The sequence below is a fragment of the Athene cunicularia genome (assembly GCF_003259725.1).
Source record: "Athene cunicularia isolate RWA chromosome 8 unlocalized genomic scaffold, athCun1 chr8_part1, whole genome shotgun sequence".
Classification (NCBI taxonomy): Eukaryota; Metazoa; Chordata; class Aves; order Strigiformes; family Strigidae; genus Athene; species Athene cunicularia.
In genome coordinates this window covers 4446275-4467060 of record NW_020799109.1, presented here as the reverse complement: position 1 = coordinate 4467060, position 20786 = coordinate 4446275, and the positions used below count along the sequence as shown (strand labels likewise).

General features: G+C 39.0%; 1 protein-coding gene across 2 annotated transcripts; it reads right to left on the bottom strand.

Annotated features, from left to right (window-relative positions):
- Positions 1 to 2667: 2667 nt before the first annotated feature.
- MYSM1 (Myb like, SWIRM and MPN domains 1) lies at positions 2668 to 18140 on the bottom strand. Of its 2 annotated transcripts, none has more exons than XM_026854277.1 (19): positions 18028 to 18140; positions 17758 to 17828; positions 16656 to 16733; positions 16493 to 16519; positions 15864 to 15942; positions 15077 to 15175; positions 13700 to 14454; positions 12395 to 12525; positions 11149 to 11252; positions 10122 to 10199; positions 8940 to 9028; positions 8567 to 8621; positions 8432 to 8482; positions 7648 to 7722; positions 7172 to 7360; positions 6791 to 6923; positions 4712 to 4817; positions 4560 to 4617; positions 2668 to 3702 (listed from the first exon to the last, which is right to left on the bottom strand). In XM_026854277.1, the coding sequence occupies exons 2-19, from the start codon at positions 17772 to 17774 to the stop codon at positions 3538 to 3540; spliced, it is 2289 nt and encodes a 762-aa protein (XP_026710078.1). In that variant the 5' UTR covers positions 17775 to 17828; positions 18028 to 18140; the 3' UTR covers positions 2668 to 3537. The 2 variants fall into 2 exon arrangements, with proteins under 2 accessions (XP_026710078.1, XP_026710079.1); XM_026854278.1 differs by having other exon boundaries at positions 4560 to 4614.
- Positions 18141 to 20786: the final 2646 nt, after the last annotated feature.

The window sequence follows — 20786 nt, the reverse complement described above, 5'->3', positions numbered from 1 at the left end:
AAAGTTGCAGTGTTCAAACTCTGGAGAGGAAAATGGTACTGTGGCAGTCATGACCTATCTTTATGCTTCTACTAGCGTCTGGCTTTTATACTTCATGCTATCTTGATCTGTGTTTTGGAGAAACACTCTTAATAACTTGGGAGGTTGTTTTATTTAGTGTCTTCTGTGCATGTTTAGAAAACCTGTTATTTCTGTCAGATACAGCCAAAGGGAAAGAATGCATATTAACTAAAATATCTTTAGAAACACGTCATCTATTACTTAATTATCAGTATCTGTCTACCCCAGATATAGACACAATTCAGATTTTAGTTCCTAACATGTGCCTATTTTTATGTTGAGACTAACTATTGGACTAGATGTGAGACTTGGTTTAGTCTCATATCTGAAACTCTGCCTTCAGTAGAGAATATGTTTGTGAAGTAATATTTGTTACTGTAGGTGTTAAATGCTGTTTTAGTTACATTTGTTCATTTTTTTCCTGGATTTAATCCTTAGCCCAGTGTTTTTTAGTATTGCTAAGTATTTCCATTGTATTACTTAAACTGGTGTCTATTTTGTATCCATTCTTGCCAAGTTAGTTTGATGTTATCCTATTAAAAGATTTTTTCTCCTCCAACTCCAACTGTGAGTCTTTAACTATCTTTTCAGTACTGTTTTTTCCCCTCTTTCTGTCTGCTGTCAGCCATCTCCTGACCCTGGCCATGCAGAAATGGTTGTCTAGTGTGTGACTCTGAACATGCAACCAAAATGCTCATGACAGTTTAGAAACTATTAAGGGAAATCTAACTGGCTGACAACCTCCAGATACGGGGTTATTTACGGTGAGGTCTTCCACTTCTATGAAACAGAAGTTTTCTGGCAAAATGAAGTAATAAAGTTGTTGATGTCGGTGTAGTGGTGTAACAGCCAGCTTTGTCTTCATCCTGTGAGACAATGTCAGAAGACATTGACTCCTTCTACATTATAAATAGCCTGCCAAAGTACTGGGGGAAAAAAAAAAAAAAAAAAGAAGCTTTCGAATAAAAATATTTAATGCCTTATATGTGCTTGGTAGCAGAACGAGTAGTATTAGTAAAACAGATTTTTATCGTAGAAGCATGCAACTTCCCAACTCATATTATTAGCCACACAAATTATGAAAAGTAGGTTAGTTATTTTCTCACCACGGCTCCTGCCAACAAAATATTACTTAGCATCACAAAGGTGGTATTTCCAATTCAGATACAGTATCGTGCAATAATACTGGATTAGGATGGTACTAGCAGTTGTATTCCCTCCCACAGCACCCTGCTAACCAACTCTTGAGAACATCTGGAGGCTTTGCTCATATCAAAGCCTCAATACTGCACCGTCTCCTCTTTACATGAGACAAACTGCTTCAAAAATATGTTTTACTCAAGACTTTTCTAATGTAACATCACTGTTAAATCCAATTAATACAACTGTATTTCTTTAACTCATTTTAATCGTTAAACAGAGAAGCAGCCAAGGACGTTGTTACCACTACTCGGGTGATGCTGACACTCACCCTTGAATGGCTGGAAATAGACTCTATGTGGACAACAAACATGATCTACTTCACAGTGCTGTTACACAAGAGGCTCAAAATTCTCTTCCTACAAATCAGAACTAATTACAGCTTTTAGTACATACACTGATATTGTGTGGGTTTTCTAGAGAGTAACCTATGAGCAGAATACCTTACAATGCAGAGTACTCCACAAGTAAGTGGGGAGGGAATGCTTTCTCACCAGAGCATAGTTTAAACTAGAAATACAGACAGCCATGCAATATTTTTAATTAGGAAGTCCCAAAGATGACATTTTAGAATATATGCAGACTGAGTCAACATGCCTTATACAGCTGGATACACCAAGTTTGTAAATTACACATAGTGGGATCTAAAGCTGCGCACCAGCAGATCTGAACAGAGGAGAGAGGGTAGAACATTCACCAGTATTTTTAAGTCCATAGTTCTTGCATCTGCACTGGGAGAGTCACCGAGTATCAAGGGCTCACGTTTTCATACGATCAGGTTCTGCACCTTCCACTTAGTAACAGAAAGAGACGAACGTTTTATGAGGCATGATTAAAAAAACCTGATGTTAACTCTGTAAAGGAGTTCCCTCCTTGGGATGCACCTCTATAATTTTAAAGCTTTTCAAACTCTTTATACAAATGAAAAGCCAAAGTTAAAAATGTAAACATAGAAAATCTTAAAATTCCATTTATGTTATGTAGAACTAGATATATACACACATTTTTTTTTTTAAAATAAGAACTGAGTTCATTGTCACCCCTCTAGATATAAACTCAAGGTTTTGCTTGCTTCATGTTTTCAAATATATTTTAGATCTCTTTGCGAAACTTCGCCCAAGATAAATCTGTGTAAATAGTAATAACTGTACACAAAGTTGTTTTCTTATGATTTAGAAAGCAAATTTAAAGCACATTTTTTCTATAAAGATTCACAGTGATATAGCTCAAGAAACATTTCCAAGTTGCAATCCAGAAACTTTTCAATCATGATCCATCTGTCTATATCTGAATATATACTTGTATGAAGTTATAACTGAAGAACTGATACAAAACTCTGTTTTCTTACTGAACTGCTCATTATAGAGAAGACTCTGAATATAAAAGTTGGTGGGTTTTTTTCTTTAGAGACAAATACTTTTCTGCTTGTTGCACTCCGTTTGCTGTCAATCAAGAGCTCTTGTTTCCACAGGAAACAGTGGCAATTAAAAGCAGACAAATCACAATGATCTGGCAGAACAACATAGTATCTCCCCACAGAATGGAAGACCAGAAAGACTGCAACCTGTAATAAGACAGGAGTTATCATTTCCACTGGAAACAAGCACAACCACTACTGAGAAGTCATGAAAACTTGCCAGCTTTTCCTCCCCAGTATAAAAGCAAGATGGCAAAGAATGTGCCAAAAAACTACTTCATCATAGGGATCAAGGAGGGGGGGGGAAATAAATCAGATCATGTGTTAAATTACAACTGACTAAAACTTCAGACCGGATACCAGGAAAGTTTGAAATCAGTGAGCTACAAAATTTTCATTGCAGTTAAGTTTTGCTTTGTGAATGCCTTCAAACTTACAATCACTAAAGTATTAAGGAAAAAATTAATTCCAAGTTAGATGTGTACCTGTAGATAAATAATAAGAGAAAATGCCCAAACTGAAAGACTTGAGAGAGGACAAACCATCCTTGAAGACTGAAGCACACTATTCTTGCCAGGTTGTTCCTCCTTCCCAACGGGCAGGCTGTTGGTCAGTCAGCTAACTCTGTGGCACTCGTTTTTTACTAAATGTTAGCATTAAGTGTTCCTCATGTAGTCAGGTCACACACATCAGGAGTTTTTCAAAGTATGTTTAAACCGTAACAGTAAGATGACACCAGATTCTGTAACAGTTACTATTAAAATGGGTAATAAACCTGAAAGAATAGACATAACGGGGAGGAAGAGAAGAAAATGAAAAAATAAAACCAAAGTTCTGTAAGTTTTGTTTAGTTAAAGCCGTCACATTGGTAATTCATTTGCACATTCATTCTCCTTTTCTTCGGCATTACTCTTTTTCTCACTCTTGTACGTGGAAAGGAATAAGTTTTCTATCTGAGTCAAGAACTCTTCAGCAATGAAGCAGTTTGTTACCTTGCCCAAAGTCTTCCTCATGCACTCCAAAAGCTAGTCAAAAGAAAAAGAGATTTTTTTTCTAAATTGTCATTTTTGTTGAGTTTATTTTTTCCCCCATCTACCTGATGAGTATTCCAAAGGAATTTTTATTTATTTATTTAGGATTCACACTACAGAAAGTGTTCAACTGCACAATATAAATTTCAGAAAGGAATAGTCACACAGGAACACATGGGTGATTTAAAACCAATTCTTTAAAACCAATTACACCAACAGCTCAAGTCAAGAGTATTCTACCAACTCAATTTTAGATTGAAGCTGTTCATAAGCAAAGTCATGTTGAGAGAGAGAAAAAAAAAATCAGATGTGGGTAATCACTGTGTACATGTTTTCTCTTTATGCCTTTTGCTTTGGGCACATTTTCTGTCTTGTTCGTGCAATTAATGTTACAGCTGTAGTTATTTAGAACTTCAGAGCAATGACTACTCTGACTGGAAAATTAAAGTTCTCACTTATGCGTGACAAACATGGCACAGCACTACTTTAGAGATGGAACAAAGGATTAGGAAGTGCAAATCTGCTCTTGAAACACATGCAGCTCTCGACACTGAAAGCTGAAAGACGCGATTCATTCACCATTCATTCTGCTCCAAACTGAGGTTAAAACCTGGAGTCTGCAGGTAACTCTCATCCCCAACTCTCACAAATGAGTATCCTTATTTACTCAGAATCCTTATTTACTTACAAACGCAATCCAAAATTGTCAAAATTTGTAAGTAAATAAGCTGCACCACAAAGCGCATTTACTGTGATTAGTTTACATCTGATACGTAAATATATTAAGTTCAGGTGACTTCTGATGATATGAAACAAAATTTAAAAAGCTAAAAGAAAAAAAAACAACTTACTTTCTGCAAACAAGTCAGGTCAGAATCTCTATGAAAAATTTTATCCATGGGGACACTGCTGTTGAGAGAAAAACAAATAGCAGTGCTGCAGAAAGCAGACACACGTCTTTATTGAAACATCAGTGATTCTTTATAGTAAAGTAGAAACATACCTATGGCAGAATCTGTATTTTTCAATTATCCATCTTGTTTTTTCAAATATTAACTCCCACTGAGGTTCCTCCAACATCTGCTGTACTTCAAATTTGTAGGGCAGGCCTGTAATCAGTGGAACATCATTATTCAGTGTTCTTAGTACACTCAACTTTTTTTCTTCTTTTTTAGCTTCAGGTGCAATCTCTTACTTCCCCATAACTGTTCATAATTTATTACTGACTGCTGGAGCTTGCAGTCCTGTTCCTTGCCAACATTAAGGAGGTTAAAGTCAAAGTTGGATTCCAAATTTAATTTTGGTGGGAGTAGGGAGCAAACCTTTTCTCCTGCCTGCCCTCGCCAATTCCTCATGCTGATAGGAAGCACACAAAAATCTACAAAATAGCAGAAAAATGGCAAAACGAATTAAGTTTCTATAACCTAGTACCACTTTCGTAGTCTCTCTAAAATCAATGGGGTTATTCAGTGAATAAAAAATGTTTTGTTTATTAGGTATGAACTGGCTGACTATTGTTCTGGATTTCAGAGGAATTTTGCTCCCAAAGGAAGAAATTCTAGTTTACTGCAGGTAGGGTTAGGGAATTTATAAAGTATTCTAAAGGAACACCAGAAAATTACTTGCAGAACAGAATTCACTTACCAAAAATCAGAAAGTCATTAAAAAAAAAAAAAGCGCCTTTCCAAGATGATAAGAATTTAATGAGATGAAAGACGTGCCTTCCAGCTAGACCTCAGATTAAGTGAAAAGCAATAAACACAATTTGCTCTTTAAACACATCTTGAGTGTGAGAAGTGTTCAGTGCAGAACACATTTCCAAGAGTAAGAATTGATCTATAGAAATATTTATGGCTCACAGGAAATTTTTCTTCATTTGCACAGTACTGTAGCGCTGCCATGGTATAACTTTTCCACAGAGGAAAACAGGATGAAATATAGGAGATACCATTTTATAAAAAGTTGATTTTGGGAGCCCTCTCAGAAAGAAGATAGATGTGACCAAAAAATATGTCTATTTCTAAAGGCAGATAAAGTTTCTAAGTATTTGAAAGTGCACACCCCAAGCGTGGGATGTATGGGAAATGAGGATAAAATGACAGTACTATCCGTTTGGTAAACAGGAATCACTGCACAGATGTGGCCGCCACTTCACTTCCCCCAGGACGGTGAAGCAAGTCTCCCGGCAGATGGTCTCCCCCTGCTTACTTCCACAGGAAAAAACAGAGGGGGAACTGCCAGCTCCCACGGCCTCTGCTACTGCCTGGCCAAGAAAACGGGAAACCTTGGAGTCTGGGTGCAAAAATCAGGACTTACACAGGGGAAGGGAGGAGGAGAGGGAAGAGGCAGCTAACATAACCATACGCTGTTACCATGGGAATTCTCTAATTAATGCCAGGGAACGAGCAGAAGATCTGATCTTCACTTGAAATACCATACATTTTATAGGATCTGTTCTTAACTGTTCAAGAAAGGAAAACATCCCGTTTTCATGAAATGCCAATGACATTTTTAATCAAGAATTTGTTCTTTTAGGTTGGGATTCATGCCAGCACAGTGTTTCATCTTTCATAGCTGCTGTTTTCCTGGACAGCTGGCAAGTTTGATCCTTTGACCTTCTGAATGCCAAGTTACTCAAATCAGGATTTTTGGCCACTGTAGTGGCCAATTCTTTGCTATTATACTTCTGTCTTCTCGATCAGCGAATCTGTTCAGAATTTTATAACACAGCAAAGTATCAGTAATACATGTGTAGCAGTTTCTCAGCTGTTCGTGTGGATGCTGTATGTAAATATCAGTGACCCCTGTCCCAACCCTTTAATTTCTTTCACAGACTGTTCTTCTGTATTAGTATTTCCCACAATCTTCTATCTGGTTAGACCTGTATGTTCTCGTCACGACAGCACCAACTACTTGCAGGGTTACCCTTGAAGTGAAATTCTTGGGTTTGTACAGCACAAGTTACTGACATAAAAATATAAATATCTATTTCTCGAGTTCCAAGAACAGACAACATTTTTCCCCTTAGTATCCACAAAAGGAAAAGAAAAATTCAGACAATGAATAAAATATCAGTACTTACGGTAGGAACCATCCGCACTGATCTCGTCACTAATTACTAGACAAGTAATTTGAGAATATGGAAGAGGATTATTCCGGTTGTAAGGACTTATAATCATTCCAATGAACATGGCACCACCCCTGGAGAAATAACTCTAAAAAAAATGAAGACACACATAAAAATTCCACATACAAGAAATATCACCTTTTTCAGAACAGCATTCTGAAATTAAAAAAAAAAAAAAACAACCAGATTTTATGTTAATTTATGAACTGATTTGAAGATGTATTAGAACAGTAATGTGTTATATCACCGTAAATGTCAGGAAGGCTATAGGGTTGTTTGGGTTTTGGTTGGGTTTTTTGCTATTTATTTATTTTGAACGTACAGAGCAGCGAGTACCTGGTATTTTGCTTGAGTGTCAATGTCTCGGATGGAGGGGTTGGGGTCGAAGGCCGGGTGGGAATGGTACCACCCGATAACCCGGTACCCCCTGGCAGCCAGCGTTTCCGAGGCCTGTGTCTGAGATACAGGATCCATCTCACACTGCAGTCCTGTGCTGAGGCTGTTGCACGGCTCCGCAGCACAAACCTGTTAAAAAAGTCTCCAGATGGATAAATGCAAGAAATCTCCATCAGTTAAATAAAATCTAAAGAATTTTAAGAGTCATGTACTAAATCTTCCTCACAATGGGAGTTGACAGGCCAACACTTGCACATAAGCATAACTCTAATGTTTCAAGACTACAGTAATGAACTTCAACTTAAATATATTTAAGTAGTTGCCCTTCAGAAATAACATTTACATCTATTCAAATTATATGTATTATCATAACAGTTCTAATGTTTTAGAGAAAATGTAAAAAGACAAACACTTACTTCTACAACTTTATCAGCTTCAGAGTATCTTCCACCTAGCAGCCCTATAACTTCTGCCATAGACACATGAGAGTGCTAAAATGATATTAAACAATTATTAAAGTTCCAGTTGTATAATTTCTCCTCGTTTTGATCTGCACATGACAGACTCGTAGCTGTGAAGCCAGTAACTCCTCAATGACATTTAGAAAGAAAACTTAGGACAGCTGCAGATTCTCAAATACCCAGTGTTTCAATTTAAAGCAAACAGAAGAGATTATGTTTGCTTATTATACACCCGCAGGTATACAGTGTGTTTGTACAACACTTCATGCATGAAGCCTGAGCAGTGCTGAACAACTGCACCAATTTTGGTACAACCTGTTGTTATTAGCAAAACCCCACACATTGCTTTATAAACACAAAAAATAAATTCCCAGACTAGTAGAAAATGAACCCCTAAGATTTCAAAATGCCATTCTGTTTATGAAAGTAGCCTTAGGGAAGTTATATTTAGCATGTGACAAAGACTACTAAGTAGTAACACTCTTATTAGTGTACAACCATTTACCTTCTAGAAAAACTAAGCACAATATTAAAAAAAAAAAATCCTCTTTATGGGCTTTATTTAAGATTAGAGTCTCACTTCTAGGTTAACTTCTTTCCATTTAGACCTAAGTACTGTATTTGTCAATCTTCTTATGTTGCCCATTAAAAAAACCCAAACCAAAACAACAAAAAATCCCCTCCAAAACCGCACAACATGCACATCATAGCTTTTTGAAAAATAAAACTTAATCCTCACCAAATCCATTATTAGAAGTGCTTCGGAAGACACTTTCACCTGAAAAGGTTCCTGAAATGATAAACATAATAATGAGTATAAGAAACATAATGTAAGTAATAAAGCATTCTTGATTATTCACTCATAGGTACATACCTGTTTTTCTTCAGAGAATAAACAGCATGGTATCAGCTGAAAGGGATCAAAGGAACTATAAAATGAAAGAAAATTTCTCTAAAGATGTAGGACAGTCAGGAAACTTTTCAAGTTTCCCCTCTGTCTCCTTGGCAGAGGAGGTATAACCTTGTTTTCTTTACTGGATTTTCTCATCCCACACTGGGATGACTTCCACCAAATACAGAAACTTCACTACCCCACTCGTGAACTGCAACACGAAACATCTGAAATACATATATGTTATTCCAGACCGTAACACGCAAATGATTTGCAGTGTTCCAGCCTGACACTACACAAGACATTTGTTTCATTTCTAGATCTATGCTTGAACACGATGTACGTCAAGTAATACCTTTTTATTTGTCTTGAACCTTTAGAAGATTTTGCAGGTTTCAGTTTTTCTTCCTCTCTTCTTCTTGCTAACTCTTCAGCAGAGAGATGCTAAAAAAATTGTAAAAAATTAAATGACTTAATGTCTTAAGTGTTCTTTTAGTAGCGATTCCAAACCCAGCCCAGAATAAAATTGTTGACGTGAGCGTCCTCCAGACGTACTATTAATTTGTGCATGTTACAGGACTACTCAAGATAGAGGGCAACAGCCATAGCAGAACCAAGCAGTGTGAAAGCAATGACAATCAGATCTGGTGCCCAAGATGCCTGATGAGGGGATTCTTATATTCCCCAAGTCAAGCAAATTCAGCAGAATCTCAGCCCATATCACAAACCATGCGTAAATGGGAGAACTACGGAGAAAAACTGCCATTACAGTCTGTGGCCAGAATTTATCGTGACACCTATTTAGGGATGAGCGTTTCCAAAATTTATTTCCATCCAAATATGTGTTTTGCAGAAAGTGTTGGAATTACTAACAACAGTTACTCAAAAATTATAACTTTATGAAGTAATTGTTACAGATACTTATTACTGAAGGCTGCAAATTTAAGTGGCTTTCTGTACAAGAAAAATAGGATGTTTACAGTTCTTTTTGTATGTTTTGAAACTGTAGGAATGGACAAGTAGGTGTTTTCTTTCCAAGTCTTCTATAAAATATTTAAACTTGTATGACTGTTTCTAAGCACTGCATAAACCACTATTTCTGGGGATATTGCTGGGAGTGGAATTAATGTTAGGAACTTTTATCCCCTGCATTATAAGCACAAACAAACCATATAGGACTGGAAAAAATAACATTTACATCTTATTCTCCTACCCCCCACTGTCAGCTTTAGTAAGGGAGTTAAGTGAAAACAAAGGGTGATGAAGTCTCCTACAAGACAAGACAAAGAGCTTTATAGGCATGAAACAAAGTAGAGCAATTGGTGCCCACACCACTGTAAACACCCAAGTACAGTTGTATTTATCAGCAGCATAAAGATGTAACAGCTGCTACATTATTTTCAAATTATTGCTTCCACAAAGAGAGGTTAAGTACCCATTACACAACTGTTCCCCTTGTACACTTGATGCAACACCACCTGCTAGCAATTAGCAAGAATTAATTATTTAAGGAAACTTTAAAACACAGAAGGGTTACCTCAAACGTCTGTCCTTCCAAGTCTTTGGCATCACACCAGTTTCCCCAAGGGTCTCGCACTCGCCGCCGCCTTGTACGCTACAACAAGCAAATCAACATGAGTCAGGGATCTTACTCCTGAAAAAGCTGCATTCACTGCACTGAATCAGCCCAACAACATTGTCCTGAAGGTTCCTGCCACGTGAATGTTACTGACACTACAACACCTCTCCAGGAAAGAAAGAACACCCTGGAGTTGTGTAGAATTAAGCAGTTCAGAATCTATTATGAAATATCATCAGTGAGGTTTTTGGTTTTTAAGGCTGTAGAGCGTATCACCTGGTTGATGTTCCACGGATCATCAACATCACTGACAGCAACAGTGCACCCAGCTCTGAATTATAGCTCAGACATGCAAAAAGCTATAAAACCAATATCTTTACATCTAGTATATGCTACAGTTCTTCATATTTCAAATTTATTTTTTTTTAGTGGGATTGATTTAGTTTTCCTCTCATCAACTGATTTATTTTGCTGTGAAGTGCTTAAAAAATGCCACATTAAACGTGGACATGAAAATCTGGCAAGGGTTTGTAATTCACACTTTATGAGTTACTACTGTACTTAACGGTGTGCATAAGGCTCTCAGTAAGCCATATCACATACCTACTACACTTAACAGTGAATATGCAAGCAACTTAATCACACGCTACTGATACACTCTACTATTTTCTGGTGAATTCAGGCTAGTAAGTTATGGAGAGGTGGGAGGAAGGGGTTGGGGCTGCAGGGAAAAGACTAAAACACAACTGTAGATAAGTACCCAGACATAAATCAACAGTGTAAGATAGCAGAAGTTAGGGCAGACCCCTGTCAAGAGAGCAGAACCTGCGCTCAGACTGACACTCAAACTCCAGGGCCTTCCGACGAAACTGCCAACTGAACAAGAGGAGTTTCCTGAGATGCCCTGGCTGGAAAATGAAAATTGAAACGACCATTTCCATGCTGAATATCTTTTGCTGCCCCCACCTCCCTCACCAGAGCATACCATGGACTGCAAGCGCTGAGCCAGCTGGTAGGCTTCCACCGTGTCTTTGCCTTCTCGGGACCGTGTTTTGTCAGCGGGCTGGGGTCGGTTATAGACAGCCTGTTCTGCAGGGAACAGAAGAGACACACATGAGGCCACTTCTTACCGGTACAGAGCCAAGAACGATACAGGTAAGTGAGAACCATAAATGCCATAAATTAAAAAACAACAAGAAGAGGCACAGTGAAAAGACACGTCTCGATGGTCATACTATTGACTGATTCTATAGCCCTCTCCCACTACCACAGCATTTTTAAGACAGAGAAACTTAATTCCTTACTGTTAATTTATTTTTAATAACCTTTACTTCAGACAAAATATATTTGCAGGGCATTCCTCCTCTCCTAAGTGACTGTCCTTCAGCTTTGGACCAAAATCAATCCAGAGAGATTAAACCAACAGTAATCTGTATATTTTTAACATGTCACCTAATTCTAAATCTTTTAAAAACTAGCCCTGAGGATGAAGACATTGCTTTTTTGTTTAGGAAATAGTTACAATCCAGTATGGGAAAAGAAACAGGAACTTGAATTCTGTCTTATGTGGAGGGAGGGCAACATTTCAGATACAGCAGGTATCAGGAAAAAAACTCCCAACACTGGCCACACAGAAAAGCACAAAACAAAAAAAACCTCCCCACCAGCTGGTGTGCAGTAAACATGAGGGAGGAGAAAAAAGAAAACGTCTTGTGTAAAACCCAAAATTGATAATCTTGTAAGCAGGTTACAAACTACTCTAGAATTTCAAAGGTTGTGAGAGACAATCTGCTCTGAAGGTCCCTCCTAGCAAGGCTTAACAGGTACTCTTCTGTGGGAGCAGCACACCTCATGTCAAGTCCTTCAACATTCATACCAAACCAGGCCACAGGCATGTAGGTGGGAACATGACTATACTGAGCACAGTCCAAACAAAGAATCTCTTCCACAGAACTTAAATGTAACAACAATTACTATTTAGGCCATTAATAGTACACACAAGTTGGAAGATTATCCACATGTATGCTTGATTCTGATTAAGTGCAGTCATCTACGCTTCAGTGAAGTGAACTTGCAATTTTTCTTTTAAATACACACCTACTAACTTAATGTTTAGCCTCCACAGGAAAACCTTCATTTAATAAGAAAGGCTGAGAGTCAACAACAGAGGTGTTCAGCATGTCCTGACTAGAATTTAAGTTCTGAATTGATTCCACTAAAAATATCTTTACCACAGCCAAAGTTAATCGCTCCTATTAACTCCAGGTATGTGTGGATCCGTCCAATGCAGTTAACATCACCACAGTTCTTCAGGCCTGGACGTACTGAAGTCTTATTCAGGTATTTGGGTTTACACCTCTCCCTAAAATAAAGTACAGCACGTTGTCAGACAGCGAAACAAGTCACAGGAGGAGAAAGGAATTGTGTGACTTAAGTTTTTTGCCTCCACGATGCACACACTGCACACCACTATGCAGGGCAATCATAGCACAAATACGTATTTCACAAAACACAGTTTATTTTAGGGTTATTCATACTTATGCAGAGTGAAATTTAGGTGCCATGCGTTAAAAATAAAAACCCAACTCTTCAACACGACTGGTGCCAGGAAGCAATAAACTACTCAGAAGTACTACGATACTGCTAAACTGATAAAAGAATGTCTGCATTGGATTAGTCTAAATAGCTCACATAATCACAGGCTTCCCTGGTGGAGTAAATAGGCCTGTTTTCACTCTCTGTGCACTTATTCTTGCTCTTAAACTGATACTGAATCATTTCAGTTCACCACTTCTCTGGTATGGAATTTTAGAGCTTCTTTGCAACTAGAATAAACTGTTAATACACAAGACAACTGAATGAGATCAGTTAAACTCGGCAATTACTACTCAACAGCAGACTAAGCAACACAACAAGCACACAAACCAAAACTGCTAACAGAAGAACCATGTATTCAGCCTGAGACCATAAATCACTAAGGTTTCTTAAACTGTTTCTTTGGAGACAAAGAATAAAATATTCAAGTGTACAAGCACTACACCAAAATGATTCTTAATTGGAAGTGGGTTTTTTTTGGTCAACATAATTTGCTCTAGAACAGACTATTTCTTCTAGCTGCCCTTCTATAAAGGCAGTACTACAGACCTTATTACAGAATTAATTTGTTATTTTGAGGAACCGTTTATTAAAACTGTATATACATTCTTACGTATAAGATGACAAAAACTGGAAGAAAATAATGCAACCAAAATGGTTGTACTGATACAGGACTCTCATTTTCAGAATGCTCCAAAGTATTTTCATTGCTTAGCTTCCAGAATGACAGGAAAAAAAAAGAAACAAACACCAAAAACTGGGAAGAGGCAGAAAAAACATTAATAATCAGTGCTGTTCACTGGTAATCTTTATAATGCTACCATAAGATTAATTTTACTCTTTTCAAAGCAAGCTATTAGTACTAAGTAGGGTCTTAAATACAACAAATCAGGACATGAGTCATCTTAATAATTTTGGTAAAGGAAATTAATGCATCTTACCATTGGTCCAAAATATAATTCCTAATTTTCAAATAACGCTCAGGTGTTTTGGCCTGGCGCCCTTCAAAAAATTCAGGAATGGCTTGCTTTTCTTCTTCCAGAATGGTGCTTCTGTCAACCTCCACTTCTTGATCAGGTGGCTTAAGCTCCTCTGCTTCTTCCTGATGATCTTCATCCACTTGGCAGAGAGAAGGAAAAAGCAATGTGTTATCAGCCAGGTCTCTCTGTTCCTCAGGAAGCTCCTGATCAGTTCCTTGCCTCGTACCATGAGAGGTGACTACTCGGCCTTGTTCCGCTTTCTCAATGAAATTATTGTATTGCTGGTAATCTAAATTCACAGATTTATCACCGTTCAGGTGCTGAGAACATGTTGCTGCAACACCTGGAAATACTAATGCATCCACTGTATCTTGCTTGGTATGTTGAGGATCTTCTTTAGGTAAAGAAATTGCAGAACTGTGTCTGGCAGATGAAAACACACATTCCATTCCTTTTGTTTCTTCAACTGGACTTTTTGAAATAACAGATTTTCCAGTTTCTTGCTGGAAGGCAGGAGAAAGTAGCTCATCCATGTCATCAGTTATGTCTACTTCTTCATCATCTGACAGCTTTTCAATTTTCACTGCATTCAGATTGGGGTCTGCACGTCCTCTCAAGTTTCCAGACGACCACGCTTCTACCTTTATCCCATCTTCAAGGGGAAGACTGCTGCCGCACTGACTTCGCTCTTCTTTTTCAGAATCACCATTTTTTGCCTTGGGAGAACATAAAATACTTTTAGGAGGGAAAAACAAAACAATCTTCTCTGCCTCCCAAACAGTCAGAAGTATCTTACTTGACCAGCAGACATTCTGAAGTGTTTCTTCCTCATCTTACCCTTTTAATACATCTTAATCTGTAGCAATTGGCTTTTACGTAGCATTCTATGTATACCTCTAGCCCAAGTGTAAATTAGTACTTCCGTTTAAAAAAACAAAAACAAAACCACAAAACCCAGACAGTAGTAATTTCTTCTTAAATGCCCCTGAGGTCTCAAATGAGGCTAAAACTAAAACTGTAACACAGAGCTGAAGCAGCTGTATAGTGGAAACAAGTATTGTCAGACCAAGAACCAACTGTGTAAGAGACTACAATTCTACTATATTTATTGTTTAGTTATATCAGCAATAAAAGAACTGAAGTCATTCTAGGAATTTGAAATCAGGTCTGACTTCATGTTTCAATCTGCAAATAAGCATATTCCACTTGTCTGAATATGGGAACGAAGCGAGTATGTTAACAGCGGGACCATGAAAAGACAGATTAATATCAGTTGACATGTACAACAGCATACTTGTCAAACAGCCTTTCTGCTAACTACAGAGATACTCTGTTTACCTTGTTCTTAAAGTACTGCCGAGCATAGCTCTTCACTTGTAGAACAGTACGACTTCCAATCAACTTGGCAATTTTTGTCCACCGGCGGCCAAACTTCACCTAGTACAACAAAGCACGTTTAAGGTACCCAAACTCATACATTCCAGATGTTGACCTTCATGGGCCTAAAGAATTCAAAAACTCAATTATTCAATACAAATGCACAAACAGTACAGCAAGTCTATGTCAAAGAACCTCACTACTCATATTCTACTGAAAAGAAAACTAACATGAAGTTATTGCTACCCTTAACCAGAGGATCCTCTTCACCCAGTTCAGGCACACTGTAAATGATGCTGCCTACTAACCTGAGGAATCCTACTGAAATGAATTTGTACTTGGCAAAGCAAAACCTATTACATTCAGCAGTGTACCACCATATCATCTCTAAAGACCCTACAAGAGTAGTGAAAGAATTTCACTTTATTAGCTCATTTGCTTTAAGCACGCACTAAAGTTCCTGTAGTTACCTACAGCATTATGACTGTACAATTCATAAAGCTGTATAGTTGAGATATTTTGTGATCTCAAATTGTCATCAGCCTCACATCAACAAAACCTGGTAAACAGAGCCATTTGGAGGGATTAATCAATATAAATCTGATTCATCATTAAACTCTTAGTAGGTAATTATTTTTAACAGATTAGAAGTACAAACCAAGAAGCAGATGAATATAAAATTAATAAATACTATTGTTGTTATTTAAGATAACAATGACTTCTATTAAAAAAATATAAACAAACTTACCAGTCCTTGTTCAAACAGTTCTTTCTCTTCTGATGTCCACTTTAATGGGTAGCTAGCTGATTTTGTAGGTGATCGCACCCTAGAGAAATAGGAAACAGAAGTTAGTGCTTGCTTAAAAATATATATTCTCAAATCCCAGTAACTGAAGGCTACTTCTGACCAGAGGACTACTCCTCATCTTCTGTAAAACTCAAGGTATTGTTTTAAACATGAGTGCGGCTGATAAGCAAAATATTGAGAATCACGTCAGCTTCTCCATCACAAAGGAAAATACAAGACAACATTCACCAGTAATTAATGGTACAGAATTGGTACAATTATGGTACAATTAATGGTACAGAAACACACAGAAGTAACAAACAGAAAAGTTCAGGCAAGGAAGCCGACTAGAATGAATGAGGGTTTTTTTCAGAAGGACCACTGTGCTACAGAACCCAAACTACTTTACTACAGGCCTATTATTACACAAAATAGTATTTCTTTGCATTTAAAGGTCTCTTAAATAATTTTGTACAGCCAAATAAAAAGAACTAAGGAACTGTAACTTTTTTTGTTTCTAAGTGTCCAGTAACTTAACAAAAATCAGACGCCACACTTAAAAATACACTTAATGATTAAAATGTACATACATGACTTTTCCAGTTTTCTTATGCGGGCTGCAAATAAAAAACAAAGTGAAAATAAAAGTGAATAATTGTAATGCTGTTGCCTATCTCAACAAATAACTTTATTTTGGAAGGACTTTGCATTTCTTCTCATCTAACTGAGAATTCTTCCCAGCACACAGCTTACCTTTTCATAGATCTTTTCTCCACTTCCTTGTGATTGAGCCATATTTTCTCAGAAAGTGATTTATTAGATAAATAATATCTGAAATAGTCACTAAGTAAGTTTTTGAAGCATCAGAAATATTTGTACACATGATAATTCTGATAAACATATAAATTAGACTGATTCATAACTATTCAGTTGTAGAAACAAATACTGCACTGCTTTCAAAACTGAAAATTTCACACACTCCTACTAGTTCAGTGCATAAGAAAGTGACATTTGACTTCTGAACCCTCATGCTCATTTTACTTGCAGCAAACTAGGCATGCTGTTTCTACAAGAGCATTTTTCTTTTTTGACTTAGAAAACACACTAAAATAATTTTCATTATACTGATACCTTATCTATTTTCAGATTGAGCCTCCATAATTCTAACTAGGAAAACTTTCATTGCTTTATTTTCTTGTTCCTCTATTACTGTATATTACTCCACTCAGTTACAAAAAGATCATGAAAATAAATTAACCCATGATTACTACTGCTATAATGTCTAGTCTAAGGTCAATTTATGCCAGAAATGCTACTAGTGGCAAGACTATTTAAACCAATACTGCTTTAAAAAAAAAAAAAGCAAAAATAGCAGCAGCTGTTCCTTCCCATTTTCATCCTGCATGCTGGCAGAAGTATGAATGTAGCCAGACAAAACCAGACAGTAAACCAGCCCAAGTGAAGAACAATTCAGCAAAAAGAACTAGCTATTTTTAGCCAGATCAGCTGTTTGATCAGGTTCGGTATGAAGCCACACAAACAGCTGCATCAGCCCAATGCTGGATGTGGCACTGAACAAGCAGCTGAAGTGGGGATGAATACTGCTATTTTTGGTGCCAGTGCCGGCTTAAATAGGCAAGCTTTGGAGTAATTTTCTGAAGAATCAGAAACATCAGAAGAAGTTGCAGGTACCTAGCTGATTAATTCAGAGGTCCTCTCTGATTTCTGCAATCTACCTACAAGATGACAGTGCTTCAGTCACCTTCCTAAGAAAAGATTTATCCAGGTCCTTTGGAAACAGGAAGTTTTCTGTTGTTCTGCAGAAAAACATACAAGCAAATCAGCGAAAGGATACTCTTCTTCCAGCAGCATTTTCTCAATGACAGCCCTGTTTTCTTCACTAATGCTGCTGTCCAACGTCCATGGCTGCAAACAATACATTTTAATATTTGAATTCTGTCACAGTTTTAGCTGAATATCAAGAATCAATATATATGTTTTTAAAAGTAATCAAAAAGGATGGATTAAAAACCTAAAAGAACACGTACACAGACAGAAGAGAATAGAGAAAACAGAAGTTCTGATAACCTTGTTAAAAGTACCTTTTCATTGAAAATATACTTACGAGACTGTTATCAGTTCTCCAAGATGAATCAAGATAGTGATCCTGCAGCAAGCTTGAAGCTGTGTTCTCATGATCTCTGAAAAAAGATTCCAGTGTTCAAAACAAGGCAAACACATTCAAACAAAATGAATGCTGTCAGAGTTAAAATAATGGTGTGGCAAGTAAGGAACATTAATGGAAGATGACTGAATTAGACACTAAAAATAAAAACATATATTGTAGATTATTATACAATGTTACTCTCTCATACCATCAGACATAGCATAAATCCCCCTCAGTCAGTCATCTTTTTTAGCAATCTCAGTAGCAACTCCTCACCTATGTCACTGCAGACAGTATGAAATACTAGTGAAACCCCCAAATAGCAAAAATTCTCAGCTAGAATGACTAAAAGCACATGAAAAATATTCAGAAATGAAAGAAGTCAGGATTTTATGGACAAATAAAGAACTTTTATTTTTGTTAAAAGTGTCACTGAGTTGTAATATCTCCACTTAGCATTTCTACATCTTTCCCCCAATAAGGAAAAAACACCCTCTCATAAAGAAAAATCTGTTTTCCTCCTGAGGAAAGTGCATACTTACACGAGGTTTAACAGAATCCTGTCAAACTGGGTTGTTAGTGCTCCTACGGACTTTATCCAGATTATGATTGATCTTTTCTGTAAATAACTATTTATCACTTTCAGAAATCTATCACTGATTAACATCATCAATCAACTTTCTTCTATTTCAGTGCAGCACAAAATCTCAATAATTCAAGTAATTACTTGTTTTCAAAAAACTCTGCTTCTAGAACATTCGGATTCTAAAGACTAATTAGCCCTATATCCTCTGCAATGTACTAAATTAAATTCACCTACTATTCAGAACTGCTTTGTGCCAGCAGTTCAATTATCTCTTTATAGATAAGGATAAATCCCCATGTACAGCCAGAAACCAATGCAACTCCTGCTTCTTTGAAGTATATCAAGAAATGGAGCAGATCAGCAGCCCCCTTTGCCCAGTAGTCTGTCTCCAGCAGTGGCAGGTGCTACTCTAAGACAGCATGTGAGCCCTGCCACTATCTCTGGTACAATCCTCTCATACTCTCCCAGCATCTGCAACTGCTAGATTTGCAGTGTTACAGTTGCTGCTTGTTCACTTCACAGAATCACAGAATGGTTTGTAAGGGACCTTAAAGATCATCCAGTTCACTCCCCTGCCATGGGCAGGGACACCTTCCACTAGCCCAGGTTGCCCAAAGCCCCGTCCAACCTGGCCTTAAACACTGCCAGGGAGGGGGCAGCCACAGCTTCTCTGGGCAGCCTGTGCCAGGGCCTCACCCCCTCACAGGGGAGAATTTCTGCCTTACATCTGATCTAAATCTGCCCTCTTGCAGTTTAAAACTGTTACTCCTCATGCTAGCCCTACATTCCCTGATCAAGAGTCCCTCCCCCCTTTCCCGCAGCCCCTTTCAGCCCTGGGAGGCCGCTCTAAGGTCTCCCCAGAGCCTTCTCTTCTCCAGCTGAACCCCCCAACTCTCCCAGCCTGTCCTCACAGGGGCTGCTCCAGCCCCCCCAGCATCTCTGTGGCCTCCTCTGGCCCTGCTCGAGCAGGTCCGTGTCCTTCTGCTTGTTGGTGCCCCAGAGCTGGACCCAGCCCTGCAGGGGGGTCTCACAAGAACAGATCAGAGGGGGAGAATCCCCCCCTCGCCCTGCTGCCCACCCTGCTCTGGGTGCAGCCCAGCACACGGGTGGCTTTCTGGGCTGCGAGTGCACATTGCTGGTTCATGCTGAGTTTCTTGTCAACCAACATCCCCAAGTCCTTCTCCGCAGGGCTGCTCTCAATCCACTCCTCAGCCAGCCTGGATTTGTCTTTGGGATTGCCCCAACCTACATGCAGGACCCTGAACTTGGCTTTGTCGAGCTTCATAAGGTTTTCCCAGACCCACCTCTCCAGCCTGTCCAGGACCCTATGGATGGCACATCCCTTCCCTCCAGCGTGTCAACTGCACCATAGAGCTCACTGTCGTTGGTGAACTTGCTGAAGATGCACTCAATCCTGCTGTCCACATTGCCAACAAAGATGTTAAACAGCACCAGTCCCAACACCGACCCCTGAGGACACCACTCATCACTGCTCTGCACTTGGACATCAAGGCATTGACCGCAACTCCCTGAGTGTGACCATCCAGCCAATCCCTTTTCCACCGTTTCAGCATCTGTTTACAGATGACTTGTACCTGTGAACTTGTTGAATCAGTTTTCTGACCCTCTCTATGTTCAACTATCTGCACCTGTTCACCTCAGCACATTCACTAACAGTTATGTAACACAGTATCTTCTGCCTATGTATTTCAAAGGAGCCTCCTAGCAGTCTCAGCGCCAGGCGACCCTGGTTCACGTCCTGCCGGATCCGATGACAGCAGCTCTGCATTCACCTCGCTCTGAGGATTCCACAGGCCCCGTTCGCAGTGCCCGGCCCGATGATGCTCTGCCTTGGCGCGTCCCGCCCTGGGCCCTCAATGAGACTCCAAGGTCTCTCCCCTGAGGCGCCCAGCGGCGGGAAGCAGCGGCGGCGCCGGGGGCCCCAGGTGAGCGCGGCCGCACGGAGCAGCCCCCTCAGCAAGCGGCAGCGCGGGGACAGCATCGGGTTGGGGGGGGGCCTCGGCCGACGCTCCCCTCCTCACGCAAACCCTCACGCTGCGGGGCGGGGGCGCAGAGACGCGCTCCCCGGAGCGGCAGAGCAACCAGCCCGCAGCGCAGCACGGCCCTTACT

Excerpts from the sequence above, each read along its gene's own strand:
- MYSM1 (XM_026854277.1), bottom strand. Across the intron at positions 14,455-15,076 it reads GGCAGTACTTTAAGAACAAG|GCAAAAAATGGTGATTCTGA; the intron begins GTAAACAGAGTA and ends TGTTCTCCCAAG. Across the intron at positions 3,703-4,559 it reads ACCTGACTTGTTTGCAGAAA|CTTTTGGAGTGCATGAGGAA; the intron begins GTAAGTTGTTTT and ends TCTTTTGACTAG.